The sequence below is a fragment of the Mesocricetus auratus genome, unplaced genomic scaffold, assembly GCF_017639785.1.
Source record: "Mesocricetus auratus isolate SY011 unplaced genomic scaffold, BCM_Maur_2.0 Super-Scaffold_100045, whole genome shotgun sequence".
In the NCBI taxonomy this organism is placed as follows: Eukaryota; Metazoa; Chordata; class Mammalia; order Rodentia; family Cricetidae; genus Mesocricetus; species Mesocricetus auratus.
In genome coordinates, this window is record NW_024429222.1 from 1875984 (window position 1) to 1894183 (window position 18200).

At 40.9% G+C, this 18200-nt stretch overlaps 1 protein-coding gene across 1 annotated transcript in view; it reads left to right on the top strand.

The window, feature by feature from the left end:
• Positions 1-18200, top strand: part of Lonp2 (lon peptidase 2, peroxisomal) — a 105670-nt gene that overhangs the window by 26618 nt on the left and 60852 nt on the right. Inside the window, exons 7-8 of the mRNA XM_040735334.1 lie at positions 1576-1834; positions 9857-9998. Of these exons, the coding sequence (XP_040591268.1) occupies positions 1576-1834; positions 9857-9998 (401 nt within the window). The remainder of the gene's footprint in view (positions 1-1575; positions 1835-9856; positions 9999-18200) is intronic.

Genomic DNA, 18200 nt, shown 5'->3' on the forward strand with positions numbered 1-18200 from the left:
TCCAGGACAGGCTCCAAAGCCACAGAGAAACCTTGTCTCAAAAAACAAAAAACAAAAAAACAAACAAAAAACTTGGTCAAATGCTTTTCTGTATTTATTGAGATGATTGTATGAATTTGGCTTGCATTCTGCTAATGCTTTGACATGAAAGGGGGTTGCTGGGAAGAAAGATGCCTCAGGGGGTAAAAGCACTTGCTACACAAGCCTAACCACCCTAACCTACATAAATGTAAAGGAGAAAGCAGAGCCACACAGTTGTCCATTGACATCATCCCCTCCAGGTAACAACAGAAATGTAAACATTTAGGGTATTTTTCTCATTTCAGCAGTAGTATTATATATTCCCTCCCCTATTCTAGAAACCCATTAAAACAAACAGGAAAGCAGTTACCTGTAATCATCTTCTCCTAACAGTGTGGTGTGTCGTCTCAGGGCGTGTGTAAGTTCATACTGAACTTACAATGAGGGCTTCTGTAAAATGCTTTTCTTTTCTTCCCCATTTAATGTTACACAACTTTCAATGACATATATACATTTCAGCAAAACCTCATGGCTACTTTACAGTATATTATTTAATTATCCATATTCCCTTAACATTTCCTATACTGAACTGGATTCAAAAACACATTAAAAGACATCCCACATGGTTATGGCCTCTATATCATCTCCTGCCTCCCCTAAAGGAAAAATGGCAGCACAATAAATTATATAGAAAACATATGCCCCAAGCCGGGCGTTGGTGGTGCACGCCTTTAATCCCAGCACTCGGGAGGCAGAGGCAGGCGGATCTCTGTGGGTCTGAGGCCAGCCTGGTCTACAAAGTGAGTTCCAGGACAGCCTCCAAAGCTACAGAGAAACCCTGTCTCGAAAAACCAAAAAAAAAAAAAAAAAGAAAGAAAGAAAGAAAAAGAAAACATATGCCCCAAAGAAATGATGGATATATAGAAAATCATTACAAATTACATGATTTGAGCATGGGGTTTTAATAGGTGAGTGTCTCTGGAGACACTGAATCTTAAATAGAATAATCACGCACAATAGAGACTCTATCTTAGCTTTTTTCTATTGCTGCAATAAACACCATGACTAAAAGTAACTTGAGAGGAAAAGGATTATTTCTTTTTACAATTGGCAGTCTGTTACCCACGGAAGTCAGACAGGAGCCTGGATGCAGAGGCCATGGAGGGTTGAGGTTTACAGTCTTGCTCCTCATGGCTTGCTTCCTTATAGTACTCAGGACCACCAGTTCAAGGGTGGTACCACCCACAATGGATTGGGCCATCCCATGTCAGTCATCAGTCAAGAAAACACAACATAGACATGCCTATAGTCCAATCTTATGGAAGCATTTTCTCAGTTGAGGCTCCCTCCTCTTAGATGACTCCAGCTTGTACCAAGTTAACAAACAAACAAAAAACTAGCTAACATAATCAATTTGAAGACTTAGAGCGATCCAAATCTGTTTTTCATCAATTTTCTTTCTAAATAATATTTAGGCTCTTGTAAAGCTTGAAAAGAGTTCTTTCACTTAAAAGTCCCAAGTGTTGAAATGACTTCTGTTGGATTGTTTGACAGACCGCCTGGACATTCGGGCAGCCCGGATTCTTCTGGACAATGACCATTACGCTATGGAAAAATTGAAGAGGAGGGTTCTGGAGTACTTGGCTGTCAGACAGCTGAAAAACAACCTGAAGGGCCCAATCCTCTGTTTTGTTGGCCCTCCTGGAGTAGGCAAGACAAGCGTGGGGAGATCGGTGGCCAAGACTCTGGGTCGAGAGTTCCACAGGATTGCACTTGGGGGTGTGTGTGACCAGTCTGACATTCGAGGACACAGGTAAGACTCTGCTCTCAGCCTCACTTCAGATTGTGCTTCATGATTTAACTGACATTTGTGCAGTGGGCTGACTAGTCTTTTTGCAGTCTTACTGGAATAGAATTGTAATTTACTTTATGATTGGACATTAGTTGCCTTTATGCTTTCTTTGGTCTAATAGCATTGCCTAAGTAATGATAATAATCTTTTAGCCTTTAAAAGAATAATCAGCAGTGCCATGGGCAGATATGAGGAAGTGAGCAATCTTTGAGAGCAAATTTGCTCTACCTGTGGTCTTTCTTTATGCAAACCAGGCTACGGTAAGGAAAAAGATTCACATAACCATCACAGCTTACCTTACACATTGAACTCACTATCGGTTAAAAAAATGACCTATAGGAATGTTATATTTGATTAAACTACATTAATTATACATTATTATAATCAGATTTAGCGTTCCTTTCCATTATTTAGCTCTGTGGTTCTCCGTGTTGGCCTAATTGGAAGAGGCTTTAGGGAAGCCCAGGTCTATACTCTGTGGTCAGAGGGCTCCATGGCAGTTGCAAACTAAGAACACACACCTAGAGTATGTGTGTGTGGGGTGGGGGGTTTGCAGTGTACCTCTGCAGTACAGCCTGGCATGAAGAGAATGTAAAACATGGAAATCCTGAACTGCTGGTTAAAGTCCATGATGCACTTTTAACATCTTATTTTCCTAGTAGCCTTTTTCATAGGGATCACAGACCTTAGGTAATGATGGGGAAACTGAAAAACTTTTCTCTGGGAAATGGTTATTTTCTAGGTGGTCCATGCCTATAACCCTACCATTTAGGAGGTGGAAGCAGAAAAGCCAAGAGATCAAGGCCAGCCATAACTATATACCAACTTTAAGACCAAACTGGGCTACATAACTGTTTAAAAAGAAAAAGATTATTTTCTTTTATTTGTTCATAAATGAAGACTGTATGTATATAAAAGAAAAAGTCTGCAAAGTATCTAATAAGGAATGAGAGTACACATCAGCCATAGAATTGATTTGGGTCATTCTTTTGACAATTTCAAAAGATTTCTTTTTTTTTTTTTTTTTTTTTTTTGCCTAGACTGTCTTGTTCTCACTAGTACCACTAGAGGCTGTAGTTCACTTTTGTAATGAAATCACACCCTTATTTGTGAACCAACCGCAGAGAATTTGGGGACTGAAATCTGATTTTGACCATAAAACTCCTGAGGCTTACCCCTTCCCAGTGATGTGATTTGTATGCTCTCATTTCGGATTATTGCCTTTCTTAGTGCAGTTCTTACTGTGCCTGGTGGAGTTTAGGCCGTGCGAGGGAGTTTTGTTGCATGTACGTGGCTGATAGGGAGTCTTTGTTTCCTCCTCCATCGGTGCTGGAATTCTGCAGTGTGCAGTGCCTGGCATACAGGCATGCACTCTCCTCGCTGCTTACTGCCATTCTTGGATTTAGACACGTCTCTGCTCTGCAGTTTCACTTCAACCTTAGCTGTGTTTTCATTTTCAGTGTAAGTCCCCAGGAGGATGGGCCTAGGTTAGTGAGCTTCAATATGACTTTTTATAAACATTAAATTGATTTTTAAATTGCATTCAAACAATTTATCCTATTCTTGGTGTTATTATTTATGTAGCAGGATTATGAAAAAAAAAGTCTCTTGCCTAGTAGTGAATATATGCTATCATGAGTCTTTTCACTATTTTTTTGTATGTGTGAGATGAGGGTCTCCTATAAACCAGTACAGCCTTGGACTTACTGTGCAGTCAAGGCTGGCCTTAAACTGAAGATCCTTCTTTCTCTACCTCCCAAATGCTGGTATTGTGGACATGCATGGTCTCATCATTTCTTACTGACATTGTTGAATTTGAACACATCTCTGGTCTACATTTTTGCTTGCAAGTAAAATTTTCAAGCAAATATACTGTAAGTATTGTATAACTGTATTGAGAGCTAAGTCTACTGAAAATTAACATTTATGGTCTCCGTTACCTAAAATATTTGTAGCTATGAGTTCATTTAGAAATAGGTGAATGTGATTGTTGTCCCCTCCCCCCAAAACATATTTAGGTTTGGTTGTGAATTCAGTCTGACTGTAACTATGTTCTGGGCATGCATCTTCTGTAGTTTATTGAACAACACAGCAATTCACCCTTGTGCTGTTGGGGATAAATACAAAGTTCTAAAACCGAGTCACAGCTTTTCTTTGAAGACTTGTTGGAGGCTCACGGACAGTGCGGGGGGGGGGGGGGGGGGTGCTTGCTAAAGAATGGAGGCAGTGAGGACAAGCGTGTGTCCATGTCCCAGTTGTGAACTGAGGGTAACTAGGAGGAGGCAGAAGGAACACTCCAGGGTAGAGCATAGCTCTGGGTGTCCCCTGACAACTTGTGATTCCATGTGACAGTGAAGCATTTAGGAAACAGCCAGGTTTTGGCATTTGAGTAAGGGTCTATTGGCATTCATGGGAAGTTTTGTTCTTCCTCAACCTCTGAGTAGGGGCCGCTGCTCTGCAGTCTGAGAGAATAAACGTGGTGTTTTGTGCTGTCTCCCTGTCAGTCACCATTTTCCCATGCATGGAATGCCAGCCGTTTACTAGCATCACCTGTTTATAGAAAAGGAAGGTGCTAATAAGCCAGGGATTGGTTTTTAAAAACAACTCAAGACTTTTTGTTTTTTTTTTACGAGGCTGTTGTCCAGCCCGGCCTTGAACTCACAGAGATCTGCCTGCCTCTGCCTCCCGAGTGCTGGGATTAAAGGCGTGCGCCACCACTGCCCGGCTAAGACTTATTTTAAGTTGAAAGATGATGAGGTGAGAGGGAGACGGGAGAAAAAGAAAGGCTGCACTTACTCTTGTGTGTTAGTCATGATCTGATGAAGAGAGCCTGTCGCTTTCTTCATGCTATTCTCGGTGGCTTAAAGGAGCAATGAAGTGAAGCGTGACCATTAATTCACACATGCAGTTTTAGCTCTAGCATATTTTTCTGTCTGTAAGCCACGAAATTCCCATTACTGTTGGGTTTTGTGTGTGTGTGTCTAAATACACGAGTTATCAGAAGTACAGTATGAACATTTTTCATGTGTTGGAGCTCAGGTTGATGTCAGCAATCTTTTCTGATTGCACTTCCACCTTACTCTTTGGGGCGGGGTCTCTCAGACTGGAGTGGAGCTTGCCAGCTGAGCTAGTTTTGTCAGCCTCTGCCATCTGTCTCTGCCCTGCCACCCGAGGCTGGGGTCACAGACACTCTGCCACGCCACCCGGCGCTTACATAGGTTCTCGGGATTTGAACTCTGGTCCTCTTGTTTCCAGCAAGCACTTTAACATCGCAGCCATCTCACAGCCCATAAGTCTGTTTCTAATGTGTGTTCTTTGGTTTAAAAAACCAAACACTTATCCTTACATTATATCTCAAATCACTGTTGATATTGACTCTTTGTAATAACTTTGCTTCCTACATGTACAGATAATAAAGTTCTGTCATTGCAAGTTATCAAGGGGCCACATTTAAAACAAGATGAAAAGAAAATCTTGTGCCTTCTATGTTGATAAATTTTCACCTGTAACTTAAATAGGATAGTTATAAATAAACCATCTGTTCCTCTACAAAGCAAAAATAGCTGCATCAGTAGGTTCTTAATATTATTTTTACCAAAGTACTTTAGACCTGCTCTGGTGTGCTGATATCCTCCTCACCACCTGCCTTTGCATATAGCTCTTCTCGAAGAGATTTAAGCCCCCCCCCCATGTTTAATACTGACAGTCAACTTGACAAGACCTGGATCACCTGGGAGACAAACCTCTGGGTCTATGTACAAGGGAGGTTTTCAGTTGAGTTAATTCAGGTAAAAAAAACCCAATATAAATGTGGGCAACACCATTTAGAATGAATAAAAATAGAGAAAGTGGGCCGGGCATGGTGGTACACGCCTTTCATCCCAGCACTTGAGAGGCAGAGGCAGGAGGATCTCCGTGAGTTTGAGGCCAGCCTGGTCTACAGAGCGAGTGCCAGCACAACCAGAGCTACATAAATAAAATAACAAGGAGAAAGCATTGAGCATTCATCTCTCTGCTTCCTGACGGCCTCGCACTCAAGCTCCTGTGCCTTCCTGACCATTAATTATGGACTGACCCTCCCCCAAGCTATAAGCTAAAACAAATGCTCCCTCTAAATTACCTCTTGTCAAGGTAACAAGAAAAGGAAGAAATGCAGGCCTGAGTTTATGCTTCCCTTATTAGTATATACAACCAGTTACGATTATTCTTTTCTGTGTATGAACCATAGGATATTTATTGTATCCTCTTAGTGATTAAATAATGTAGGTCTCTGCCACTTCTAACACATATGAAAATATACAACATAAATACAGATTGGACACCCTTAGTATGTAAATTTGGAGTGTTCTAAAATATCAAAATTGTTTGAGTGCTGACATGATGCCCAAGTGGAAAATGCATACCTAGCTTCGTGTATATGTCTTAATCAAAATATGTGTGCTCTTCAGGGATAAGGAGGGACATAGTGGTTAAGAGCATTGACTGCCCTTCCAAAGGACTTGAGTTTTACTTCTAGAACCTACATATGACTTATGTCCACTTCTACCTATAATGTCCTCTTCTAGCTTCTTAAGGCATTGTATATATGTGATACATATAAAATAATAAAATAATTTTTAATGTAGGCACTTTAAAAATACTGTATAAATTACCTGTCTGCTATGTGTGCAAGGGCTTTATGTGTAAGAATACATATGAAATATAAATGAATTTTTGTGTTGATATGGATCCTAGTCCCAAAGCATCTGTTACACATACATGCAAATATTCTAAAACCAGAAAAAAAAATTAAATCCAAAACTCTTCTGTTCTCAAACATTTTGGATCGAATAGTCAACCTGTGTGTAAAAACAAGCTGTGACCCAGAGGATTTACTGTGTATCTTACACATGCTTGTATTAACTCGTGTTTATTTGTTTATTTATTTGTTTGTTTATTTATTTGGCACAGTGCTAAGCATGGTTTTTGAGTGTTTTGTGAATTCATGTAGGGTTAAAACCTAATTGCATGTTGGAATTCAGCCCTTTAGGTAAGTCCAAATTGTCTTTATAAAGATTTAGAAACAACTGCTGTAAGAATAACAATCAGATTTGTTTAGACATGATACATTTAAATCACATTTTTTTTCTTCTGAAGATCACTGAAATCTCCTTTAAGCATACTACTTTTTCAGATTGGAAGCATAGCTACATATAGATGCACAGGGGTAGTCAAAGCTTCTAAAACTAATGCTGTTCTTGTCCCTCAACCTGCCTTTTTCTCAGTTAAATCTTTTGCATAAGGAAATAAATGCACACATACCACTACAACCACACCACACCACACCATTGACAGAGATTGTGAAAAAATTAAGGAAGAAATACTGGTTTTTTTTTTCTTTCATACAAAGACAATCACTATCTATCTATTTATCTATCTATTTATTTTGCTGTTAGACTTTCATTAGAGACTTTTAGATTTTATTTTGAAGTGTGTCTGTGTGGGGGTTTGTTCATGTGATGACAGTGCCCACAGAGGCCATAAGAGGACATCAGATCTAGAGCTGGAGTTAGAGGTGGTTGTGAGCTTCTTGGTGTTGGTGCTGGAAAAGCCAGCAATATGCTTCCTTAGCCACTGAGCCTTCTGTCCAGCCCCTCATTGGGGACAATGATGATGGTGGTAGTGATACCATTTTTAAAGCAGCAAAGCTGTAGTATTACCCTTTCTGCTTACTATTATAATATCTTGTTTATGAATGGAGCAAGAGGAGGCTGGCTGCTGTAATGAACTCTAGACAGAAGGGTTTGGATCTCTTCTGTGGGCTTTGCGGGAAAGTGAGCCATAAAAGGGCCTGTTTGTTTGCTGTGCTCTAGAAAGGGTCCTGGGATATCATTTTCTCCCTTGATTTTAGGCATAGGATTGTAAGTACTAGCTTTTGAAATCTTACCAAAACCAGAAAAGCAAGAAATGACCCATAGAGAATTTGAAAGTTAAACAACTTTCTTTTCTATCACATTTAAATAATCAGAGTAGCGGAAAGTCTGTGTCCACTAGAGAAAGAATTTGAAAAAGTTTAGTGATTTCCCATGTTGTCCTTCTGTATTCCATTCTCACATTTCTTCTTCTTCTTCTTCTTCTTCTTCTTCTTCTTCTTCTTCTTCTTCTTCTTCTTCTTATTATTATTATTATTATTATTATTATTATTATTATTATTAGTGTTTAAACTTTTTGTTAAATTTTTTTCCACATAATATATTTTGATTGCATTTTTCCCTTACTCCAATTCCTCCCAAATCCTCGTCATCTCTGTACCCACTCAACTTAATGCTCTCTGTTTCTCTGTCTCTCTGTCTCTCTGTCTCTCTGTCTCTCTGTCTGTCTCTCTCTCTCTTTCTCCCCCTCTCTCTCTCCCCCCTCTCTCCAAAGACAAAAAAAAAAAGACCAGAAACAAACCCTCACCAAACCACAAAAATGAAAATCAACATAAACAAGCAGAAGACCAATAACACTAAGACCAAAAAAAAAAAAAAAAAAAAAAAAAAGCCCAAACAAAGCATAATGAGACAAAACGTCTCCAAAAATACAATTGAGTTTATTTTGTGTTGGCCAACTAACTACTCCTGGGCGTGGAGCCCGCTCTGAGGTGTGGTTGCTATACTGAGGGAGACTCCATTAGAGAAAACTGATTTTCCCTTTGCCAGTGGGTACCAGTTGCAGATAGCTTCTTGGTTAAGTGTGGTAGCCCATGCTAACTTCCCCCTCAGCCTGCTTGAACCTGTTTAAGTCCTGTGTGTGCTGCCACAGTCTCTGTGAGTTGATATGTGCATCAATCCTGTTGTTCCTGAAAGACACAATTTCCTTGGAGTCATTCATTACCCCTGGCTCTTACAAAGATGATGATTATTCTTAAGACGGGTCTCTTGCATCTCAGGCCACCTTTACTTGCTATAGAACCAAGGATGACCTTGAACTTCTGATCCTCTTGCCAAGCTTAGGTAGGGCTGGGGATCAAACCCAGGACCTTGTACATTGCTAGTCAAGTGCTCTACATCCCCAGACCTCCATTCTGAAACCTTGAATGTGCTCATTTCTTATTGTAAAAGAACACTATTGTTTCAGCTCCAGTACTGTTCACCTTCCTAGGAGAAAAGCTGTTCCCAAGAGTTTTCAGGCTTTGTGTTTTCAAAGGTCACTCTGTTCTGCCCTACTTTGTACAGTCATGTGACAGAGCTGAGGCCTGCTCTGTAAATGGGCTTTGTGGTTGTGTGGGTATGATGTAACTGCTGCCGCTCCCCTTACTGCTGCTCATTTCCTTCCAGGCAGGCTGCCCTTGAAGCCCTTCCAGAAGCAGAGTCTGCTCTGCCTGGTGGAGGCACCAAGGCTATAGTAAAGTCAATAGAGCGCTGCAGCACACTTGCCCCCTCTGGGGAAGACGCCTCTTCCAGTTGTGTAAGCATGCTTACATCTGCTGTAGTTACATAATGATTCTGATTCAGATGTGACAACACAGCCTCTAACATTTTCACTCAGTAATACCAGACTGAACTGAGTTATACCGTTTAGTGCATGTTGGCCAGGAGTAGGCCAGGGTCATGGAGTCTTGATAGATGTTCTGTTTACCTCAGATTATTGCTTTTAAAAGCTAGCGATTTGGTTCTCTCACTCTCTCACTCTCTCTCTCTCTCTCTCTCTCTCTCTCTCTCTCTCTCTCTCTCTCTCTCTCTCTCTCTCTCCATCTCTCTCCCTCAACCAGAACTATGTATGTGACTTATAGTTCTTTATAGTTCTTCCAATGTCATGGGCAACTCACAGTTAAAATCCAGCAGAAAATTAGGCTTGAATCTCACATCTTTTTGACGTATTATAATGCTTTTGTGTACATAGAGCTTCCTTCCCGGATGCTGGTGAGAACTAAGGACTCCCAGTCCCGAGGTCTCACTTCTCAGTGGTGCTGCCTTTTGCCTCTGATCCTCACTGCTGTGACCTTGCTGCTGCTCTCTCCAGGCGCACCTATGTGGGCAGTATGCCTGGTCGCATCATCAATGGCCTGAAGACTGTTGGAGTTAACAATCCAGTGTTCCTGTTGGATGAAGTTGACAAGCTGGGAAAAAGCCTACAGGGTGATCCTGCAGCAGCTCTGCTTGAGGTAGGGTCTAGAAAATTCCCAATGAAATCGTACTTGCGTATGAATGAATGAACGTAGGCCATACCCAAGTCACGTACATATTGGGGTGCTTATAAGAAAAACAGTAGAGCATAGAGTGGTTAGCATCTACAAAAAAATCACTAGTTCCTTCATCTTTTGATGTTTTTCCTTTTCATTTTTATGAAGTAAAACAAATGTTAGACATTAGCTTGTTGTTCACAGACTTAGTAGTAAGCTTATTGCAGAAAGAAGGTATAAAGTCCCCTTCCCCTGGACCCATCCTATTCCTGGGCTTTAGCCCCTCAAAGGCTTTGTTAATTTGCTCCATTGTCTACATTGTTTGACATAGCCAGGCACAGTGTTACAGGCCTGTGATTCTAGCTACTCAGGAGGCTACGATAAACAGACTGCATTCAACATCAGGCTAGGCTATAGAGCAAGGTCCTGAAGACAGGGAGAGGCAAAAGAGGGGCTTCAAACCTGCAGAACAGCTCGTTCCTCTGTGCAGACTGCTGTGGCAAATTGAGATTCTGCCTTTGTAAAAAGGAGGAAAATGCTGAGAGATCAGAGAGAAGGAGCAAACCACAGTCACGCCTTTCCTCCTTAGCATCTCAGCAGATAAGAGAATGAATTCCTGTTTCTTTCCGCTTATACCCTCTCTGCGCCCAGCCATCTCACTTCCTGTCTGTCTGTACAGACCTCCAGACCTCCATGGTTAGCTGGTGGAAAACTCCATTCTCTGATCTTCAGACAGGGTTATTTGTACAAGCATGCGCCTTTGCTTTCTTGACCCCATCTTCCTTTTAGAGCGTTCTCTTCGGTTGGCTTATCATTGGCTGCCCAGCTGTGGTGCTCTTCACACCCAATCATGCAGTTAGCCCCGCCGCCTGTGTCCCTGGTCTCATTTTGCTCACACTGCTCTGAGAATGTCTTCTCTTTACTTTCAGTCTCGCTCTGCTCTCAGGACAGTCAGGCACTCCCATGTCTGGGTTTTCCCATTGTCAGTCTTCCGGTCGGAGCCCACTGCTTTCTACCTGTGGTACATGGAGCTTCCCCATGTTGTCCTTCATTCCTGCCATGTTGAATTTCCTGCCTCCCCAGTCCGTGTTTTGGTTTACCTCATTCTGTATTGTTAATTCAGCAGGAGTTTCTGGAGAAAGCTCCTCTGGGTAGTATCTTTAAATGTACATTTTAAAGCATCTTGATGTTTTCCTCAGACTTGCTTGATAATTTGACCATGATGGAATTCCAGTTGAGAATAATTTCTTTGAGGGTTTTTGTTTTTGTTTTTTGTCCCGGTGACTTTCTGGATCTAGTGTTGCCATTGTGAAGTCTGAAGTCATTTTGTTTCTATCCTGCTTTACTCTCTGGAAACTTGTGGAAGTACAGCCAGCAGGGAAAAAAGTTGGGGGTGAGGGAAGCATGAAACTCCGTCAGCCTGATTTAGAAAACTGGTGTTAGGTCAAGACTTCAAGAGTTAGACCTCAGCTCATTTGTTTTTGCTATATTTAAGCATAGCACAATACCAGAAAAATGTTTTTTCAGATAACAATTAACTCAACCCATGAGTACAAGGCCTAAGACGTGTTTACATTGAGGCTCTTTACAAAGAACATATGGCTTCATCTGTAAGGAGAGTTCTTGTTGACTGAGGGATACATGCTCAAGATAAGGGTCTAGGGCTGTGGTTCTCAACCTTCCTAATGCTGCAACCCTTGAATACAGTTGCTCATGATGTGGTGACCCCCAACCATAAAATTATTTTGTTGCTACTTCAAAACTATAATTTTGCTACTGTTATGACATGTAAATACCTTTGTTTTACATAGTCTTAGGTGACCCCTGTGAAAGGGTCATTCATCCCCTAGGTTAAAAACCACTGTATGGGAAGAATGAGGTAAATGTAATCCCTGTGGGAGCAGGGATTTGGCCTGGACATAAGATCTCACAGAAATCAGTTAGGCTTTGTAGGGCACGAGTGACATCTCTCACAAGGATGAGTTTTATTGTCTAGAAGTAATGCTCATGGTTTTAGGGAGAAAGGGCCTGGGGTAAATAAAACATAAATTCTGAGAGACACAAGTAGAACTTGGCCCATCAGACAGCAAAGAATCACCAGGTTGTAAACTACATCCATTCCCAGCATTCCAGGAGGAGGTTAGACATCTTTCCTTTGAAAGAGGAGTATGAATTTAGCTTTCCTGGCTTCTCCAGTGCTGATCTGTTTGCATGCATGTTCACCCTCTATAGAGACTCATAATCTTCTCTATATTTCAGACTTGTACAACTTTATAATATGTATAAATATATACTAATGTACATATATAATCATCTTATGTACATTTTATACTGTTGTGGGGCTCTTCCCTGACATTTTTACTGATTATTTAAAGAATCTTTGCATTTTTCTTGTCCTTCATTTTGGAAGGCTTCCTTTGATTCTTTTATTGATAACATTTCCTTGTTTTTGTTCGAGCTCACATTTTTATTTCTATTTCATGTATATGAGTTTTGGTGGCACATATGTTTATACACCATGTTTGTGCCTGGTACTTACAAAGAGGGCATTGGATGCCTGAATCTGGAGTTACGGATGGTTGTGAGCTGCCATGTGGGTGCTGGGAAGGGAATCTGGATCCTCTGCAAGTGCAGCAAGTGCCCTTCCTCCTGAGCTATCTCTACACCCCAGAGATATGAGTTCTTTCATTGTTGTGTCTTTTCTGGTACTCATCCCCTTCAGTTTTTGTTCTACTTTCCGTGAGAACTTCTTCAGCTTTATCTTCTTTGGTGTGTGGGAGGTGCGTTTCTCTGCATAACAGCCCTGGCTGTCCTGGAACTCACTCTGTAGACCAGACTGGCATCCTACTCACAGAGATCCGCCCGCCTCTGTCTCGTGAGTGCTGGGGTTGAAGGCGTGCGCCACCACTGCCTGACAAGCCGCAAGTTCTCAGGCACTGAGTCCTCTCTCCAGCCCCCAGTGAGGTCTTCCTTCCCAGCTTTCTTTTCTTTGAAGAGACTCTCCGGCCCTCTTGAGCATGAGGGCCAGCACTGGGAGAAGATAAGAGACGATCTAGAGTATCGCCGCATTCAGCAGCTATGGGTGCCTTTTCCTGAGCCTTAGGAAAATAGAACACCATCTTCTCAGCTGTGCCGTGTCGCATGGGAAAACAAACAAACAAAACAACACTGTTTTCTTAGGAAAATAAACCTGTGGTGTTGGGAGGGGTGTGTAAACGAAGGGACACATGTATAAATTCTAGAAGTGACTCGATAATGATCTTACAAGGGAAGTGCAGAAGATAATGCATGCTTGCTTTTTCTGTTTTTTTTCTCTTCACCAAGACAGTGCTGAATAACCAAACCAAACTAACTTAAAAGAGCCAGGTCTTCTGTTGTTAGTTCTTAACTTTCAGTGCCAACGTCCTTGTTCCCAATTCATAAGGCGTCCTTGAAAACTAGACAAAAAAAGTCCTGCTTTCTCATTAGCCTGTTGCTCTCTCTCTCTCTCTCTCTCTCTCTCTCTCTCTCTCTCTCTCTCTCTCTCTCTCTCTCTCTCTCTCTCTCTCTTTCCTTTGTTTTGTTTTTCAAGATAGCATTTCTCTGTGTACTCTGTAGATCATGCTGGCCCTGAACTCAGAGATCCACCTATCTCTGCCCCCCAAGTGCTGGAATTAGAGGTATGTGCCACAACTGCACAGCTCTGTCTTTCTCTTACTTTTGTCTTTTTTTCTTTTCTACATTGTGCACAACTGCCACCCAGATGTGTACAAGTATGTAACAGCTCTTAGTTGTTTTCCTAGAAGTTTGTTCTTTTTCATTTCCAGCTTAGCTCTCCCACTACTAGATTTCAGTAGTGACTAAATTTCCATGAAGCTCTTAAGAGATGGGGAATTACTGTATGAACCATGACTGACTAATAATCCCCGACACTTCCTTTCCTCTCTGACATCCTAAGAGATACCATGTCAGGGAATCGTTGGCCAATATACATCTCAAATCCTGACACTGCCATCTTTGAGTCTCTGGAGGGACCTACCAGTGACTTCAGTAGTCCCATGTGAAAAGAGAAATATCCAGTTGAAGTTATAATGGGTAGTTCCATTAACAAGTGGAGAGAGAGGACCAATAGTGATGTAAGCTGCCACCCTCCAACTAAACCAGAGAGCTTTATCTTTTCAAAATGCATCTAGATACATTTTGTTGATTTTTAAATTTTACAGCCTTACTGAGGTATCAGGAAAATGTCAGATACCAGTAAGTACACCAATACATGTATTATAGGACAAAAGAAAAGGAATAATTGTCTCAAGAAATAATGACTAAAATCCCACAAAAAGGAGTTTTTAAAAACTGAGCTTGACTTAATTATTTCACATCATATTCATTAATCATATCACTTTGTACCCCACAATATATACATCTGTAATTTGTCATTGTACATTTTTTCTATATCAAGCATCAAAAAGAAACCATTGTTAAGAAACCATGGTTCTTTTTAAAAAATAAAATAATGTTATTAATTTTTTTGATAATTGATGCATTCAATGTATCTTGTTCATATTCACTGCCCACTCCTCCTAAATCCAGCCCCATCCTCCTACCCCCTCTTAACTTCATGTATTTTTATAACCTAACAAACTATTTCAAACATGAGAGTAAAATAAAGGCATTCCCAAATAAAGAGTAAGAATTCACTTTAAGCAAACTCATCCCACAGGAAACACAAAAGGAGAATTTCAGATTGAAAGTGAGCAGCTCAGAACTACAAACAAAAGTACCAAAAAAGGGATTACATTAGTGAAGACAGGAAAAAGAGTTTCTGCTCCTCACTGGTTTAAAAAGCAGTTATAGCCGGACGTTGGTGGTGCACGCCTTTAATCCCAGCACTCGGGAGGCAGAGACAGGTGGATCTCTGTGAGTTTGAGGCCAGCCTGGTCTACAGAGCTAGTTCCAGGACAGCCTCCAAAACAATACAGAGAAACCCTGTCTCAAAAACCAAAAAAAAAAAAAAGCAGTTATATAGAACAAATATATATATGGTGGAGTATGCATATGAACATACAATAATGGAGATAGGAGGAAACAAAGCTGTTCTTTTTTTTTAAATGTTTTATATATATTTTTTTTTAAGATTTATTTATCTACTATGTATACAGTGTTCTGTCTGAATGTATGTCTACTCGTCAGAAGAGGGCACCAGATCTCACTACAGATGGTTGTGAGCCACCATGTGGTTGCTGGGAATTGAACTCAGGACCTCTGGAAGAGCAGCTGGTGCTCTTAACCTCTGAGCCATCTCTCCAGCCCAACAAAGCTGTTCTTTACCAGGGTTAAAGAAGTGACTAATCAGAAACACAAGGCAGCAGAAAGCAGAACTACACAAGACCTACCAAATAGCAACAAAGAGTAGCTATGACTAACATCAAACAAAATAGAGTGTGAAGGGCAGTGTTTCCTAACAAGGAAAATCGACCAGGAAGTTACAGTAGTCTTCCCCACTACACACACACACACACACACACACACACACACACACACGCACGCACGCACGCACGCACGCACGCACGCACGCACGCACGCACGCACGCACCCCGGAGCCCCAAGACCTATGGAACAAAACTGATAGAAACAGACAGTTACCACTTTCAGTGGTACTGGAGGTTACTTAGATACTGGGAGGAATAAAAAGTCTAGCTACGCTGTGGAACACTTTCTGCCAACAGCAGCATCCACAATTTTCCAGAGCTCACATGGAACATGCTCCAGGATATAATATATGCTGCACCATGATGCAAGCCACAGTAAAGTTAAAATGATGAAAGCATGGGGTATGCTCTCCTGAACCATCACAGCAACTAGAAATCAGTAATGGGAATTGGAAGAAGTCACAAGTACATGGAAATTACGCATTCCTGAGTAACCAATGAACCAAAGAAGATACAAGAGAAATTAGAAAGTCATGTAAAATGATGAAAAAGGAAACAGGAAAGCAAGTGTGTTCCGGTAGATATTAGACTCCATGTTCTCAGCACTTATTCTGAACTAATAACTTACTGCAGTTTCAGTGCTGGGTATCCTAGAATGTTACTTAAACCATTTCTTAAATTTGGTGTTTATTAGAGTCCTTTTTTTTATAAATATTTAAATTTTGGAAAAGCTAGTGTTTTGAGATCCTCCAATTAAATTAAATTAGGGTCCTCCCAGAGCTTCAGTAAACTGGATGCAAGTGTTTGTGTGACACCTTCCATAGGACACTTCTATACTGGAGGTGGCCTGCTACCCTGCACTGTGTCCCTCACAGGAATCCTGGTAGTGGCAGATACTCCGTGGCTCTTGTTTGGTCTGTAACCAGTGAATGCCTCCTTGACCATCCAATCATTTGGCTCTGGGGAACTGACCTTGTATTCTTCCCAGTGGTGTCTTTGGGAAAAACTACACTGGGAAGTGTCTCCTTCAACTGACAGGCACAAAATTTATATACCACCACAGTAGAAAGTAAGTTCAGCTTTTGGTAACAAATTTCGGGCAAGAAGGGCACCATGAGACAGAATAGCCGGCAAGAAGAGAAGACAGTGCGTACAGTGCGTACAGGAATAGCTGTAAGCGACTTTATAGGCAAGCACCTGAGTGGTCAGGTTAAAAGAAGCAGCAAGAAAGGTCTTCTTAGGCCTTTCTGGTCATATGTGGCCCAGTCATGGCTTTCTAGATTCCCAGTAATAAATACACTGGGACTTTCAAAACAAAAATAAAACAACCAATGAGCATCTTAGTCCTCCCCCCCTTTTTTTCTTTTTAATGTTTTGTTTTGTGTGTTTGATGCCAAGGATAGAATTCAAGGCCTTGCACATGCTGTACAAGCTTCTGCTACTGACTACACCCTTCCTGCCCTCCTGTACATTGTTGGGTTTTTTGTTTGTTTGTTTTGGTTAACCATGTTACCTAGCAGGTATTATTACATCAAGCAGTTGTAGTGTTAAAAACAGTTGCCATTAATTGCTAGAATAGAAGTGGTTGCATGAACATTCTCTGAGGTCAAAAATGAGAGCTTTTCCAAGAACATGCCATGTGGGTCAAATACCAACAATTCTCCAGAGTTGGGGCTAGAGAACTCTAATTCTGCTCTGCTATATGTGTGGTGGTTGCTAGGTTACAGGTTTTCACACTTTCATAGTTACAAAGTTGGTGGTTTCCCAGGCTTCTGTCAATTTGGGAAAGAAGGTGGAATTAAAACAAGTTTAAATACCGCAGCATTGCACCTCTTGCCAGGATCCAGTGTTTTTCTGAAATATACACCACTCGGGTTATTCCAGGTTGGAATGAAACATCTAAGGTTGATTTGGCCCTTTTTGCTGGTGGGCTGACTCATTGCTGTTATGGAGGAGCAGATTTTTGGAGTTATGGCTGTGCTTTATCCCACTGGCATTTCAAATGATTGACACTTTTATTGTGATTTATCTCCTGTTTAGAGAACATTTATTTTCAAACTACTTTTTTCAAAGATTCGTCTATTTGAAGCCTCTTTGTCATCTGTGCCATTAGCTTCTATGTATTCTTTTCATAAAGCATGTTAAAATTATGTCCTCACATATGTCACACATAAACATTGACATAAAACAAGGATGGGTTATCTGTTAAGGCTGCCACACAAAATACTAGTGTAGTTGGCTTCTAAAAACTTGACAGCTTTGAAGACTAGAAGTCTAAAATTGGGTGTTGGCAGGTTTCATTCCTCCTAGGACTTCTGTGGCTTTTGAAGGTCTTTCTCTTGTGTATGTGTGTTACTAGGGACTTCCTGTTCTTGAAAAGATAACAGTCAAATTGCATTAGGACCTCACACCCAACCTCTTTTAGCATTAATATCTCCTTAAAAGTTCTATTTCCCAATAACCACAGTGTATATGTGTGTGTGTGCTGTGCATGATGCATTTTTAGTAAAAACCAATGTGTTTTAAATAAATAATTGTTTTTAATTCAAAATGTTATCATGAAAACTTATTTCAGAAAGAAAAATGACAACTTATTTTCTTGTTTGCAGTAGTCTTTTAAAACTACTCTGTATGTCTGTTTTAGGTTGTATAATTGCTTAACCTGGCACACAATGAAAGCAGGCGAGTGGGCACATCATAACTAGCTTTGCCCACTGGCTCTCTGCTCACTTTAACTTGGTGTGCTATTGACAGAGACCATCACTTCAATTTATTG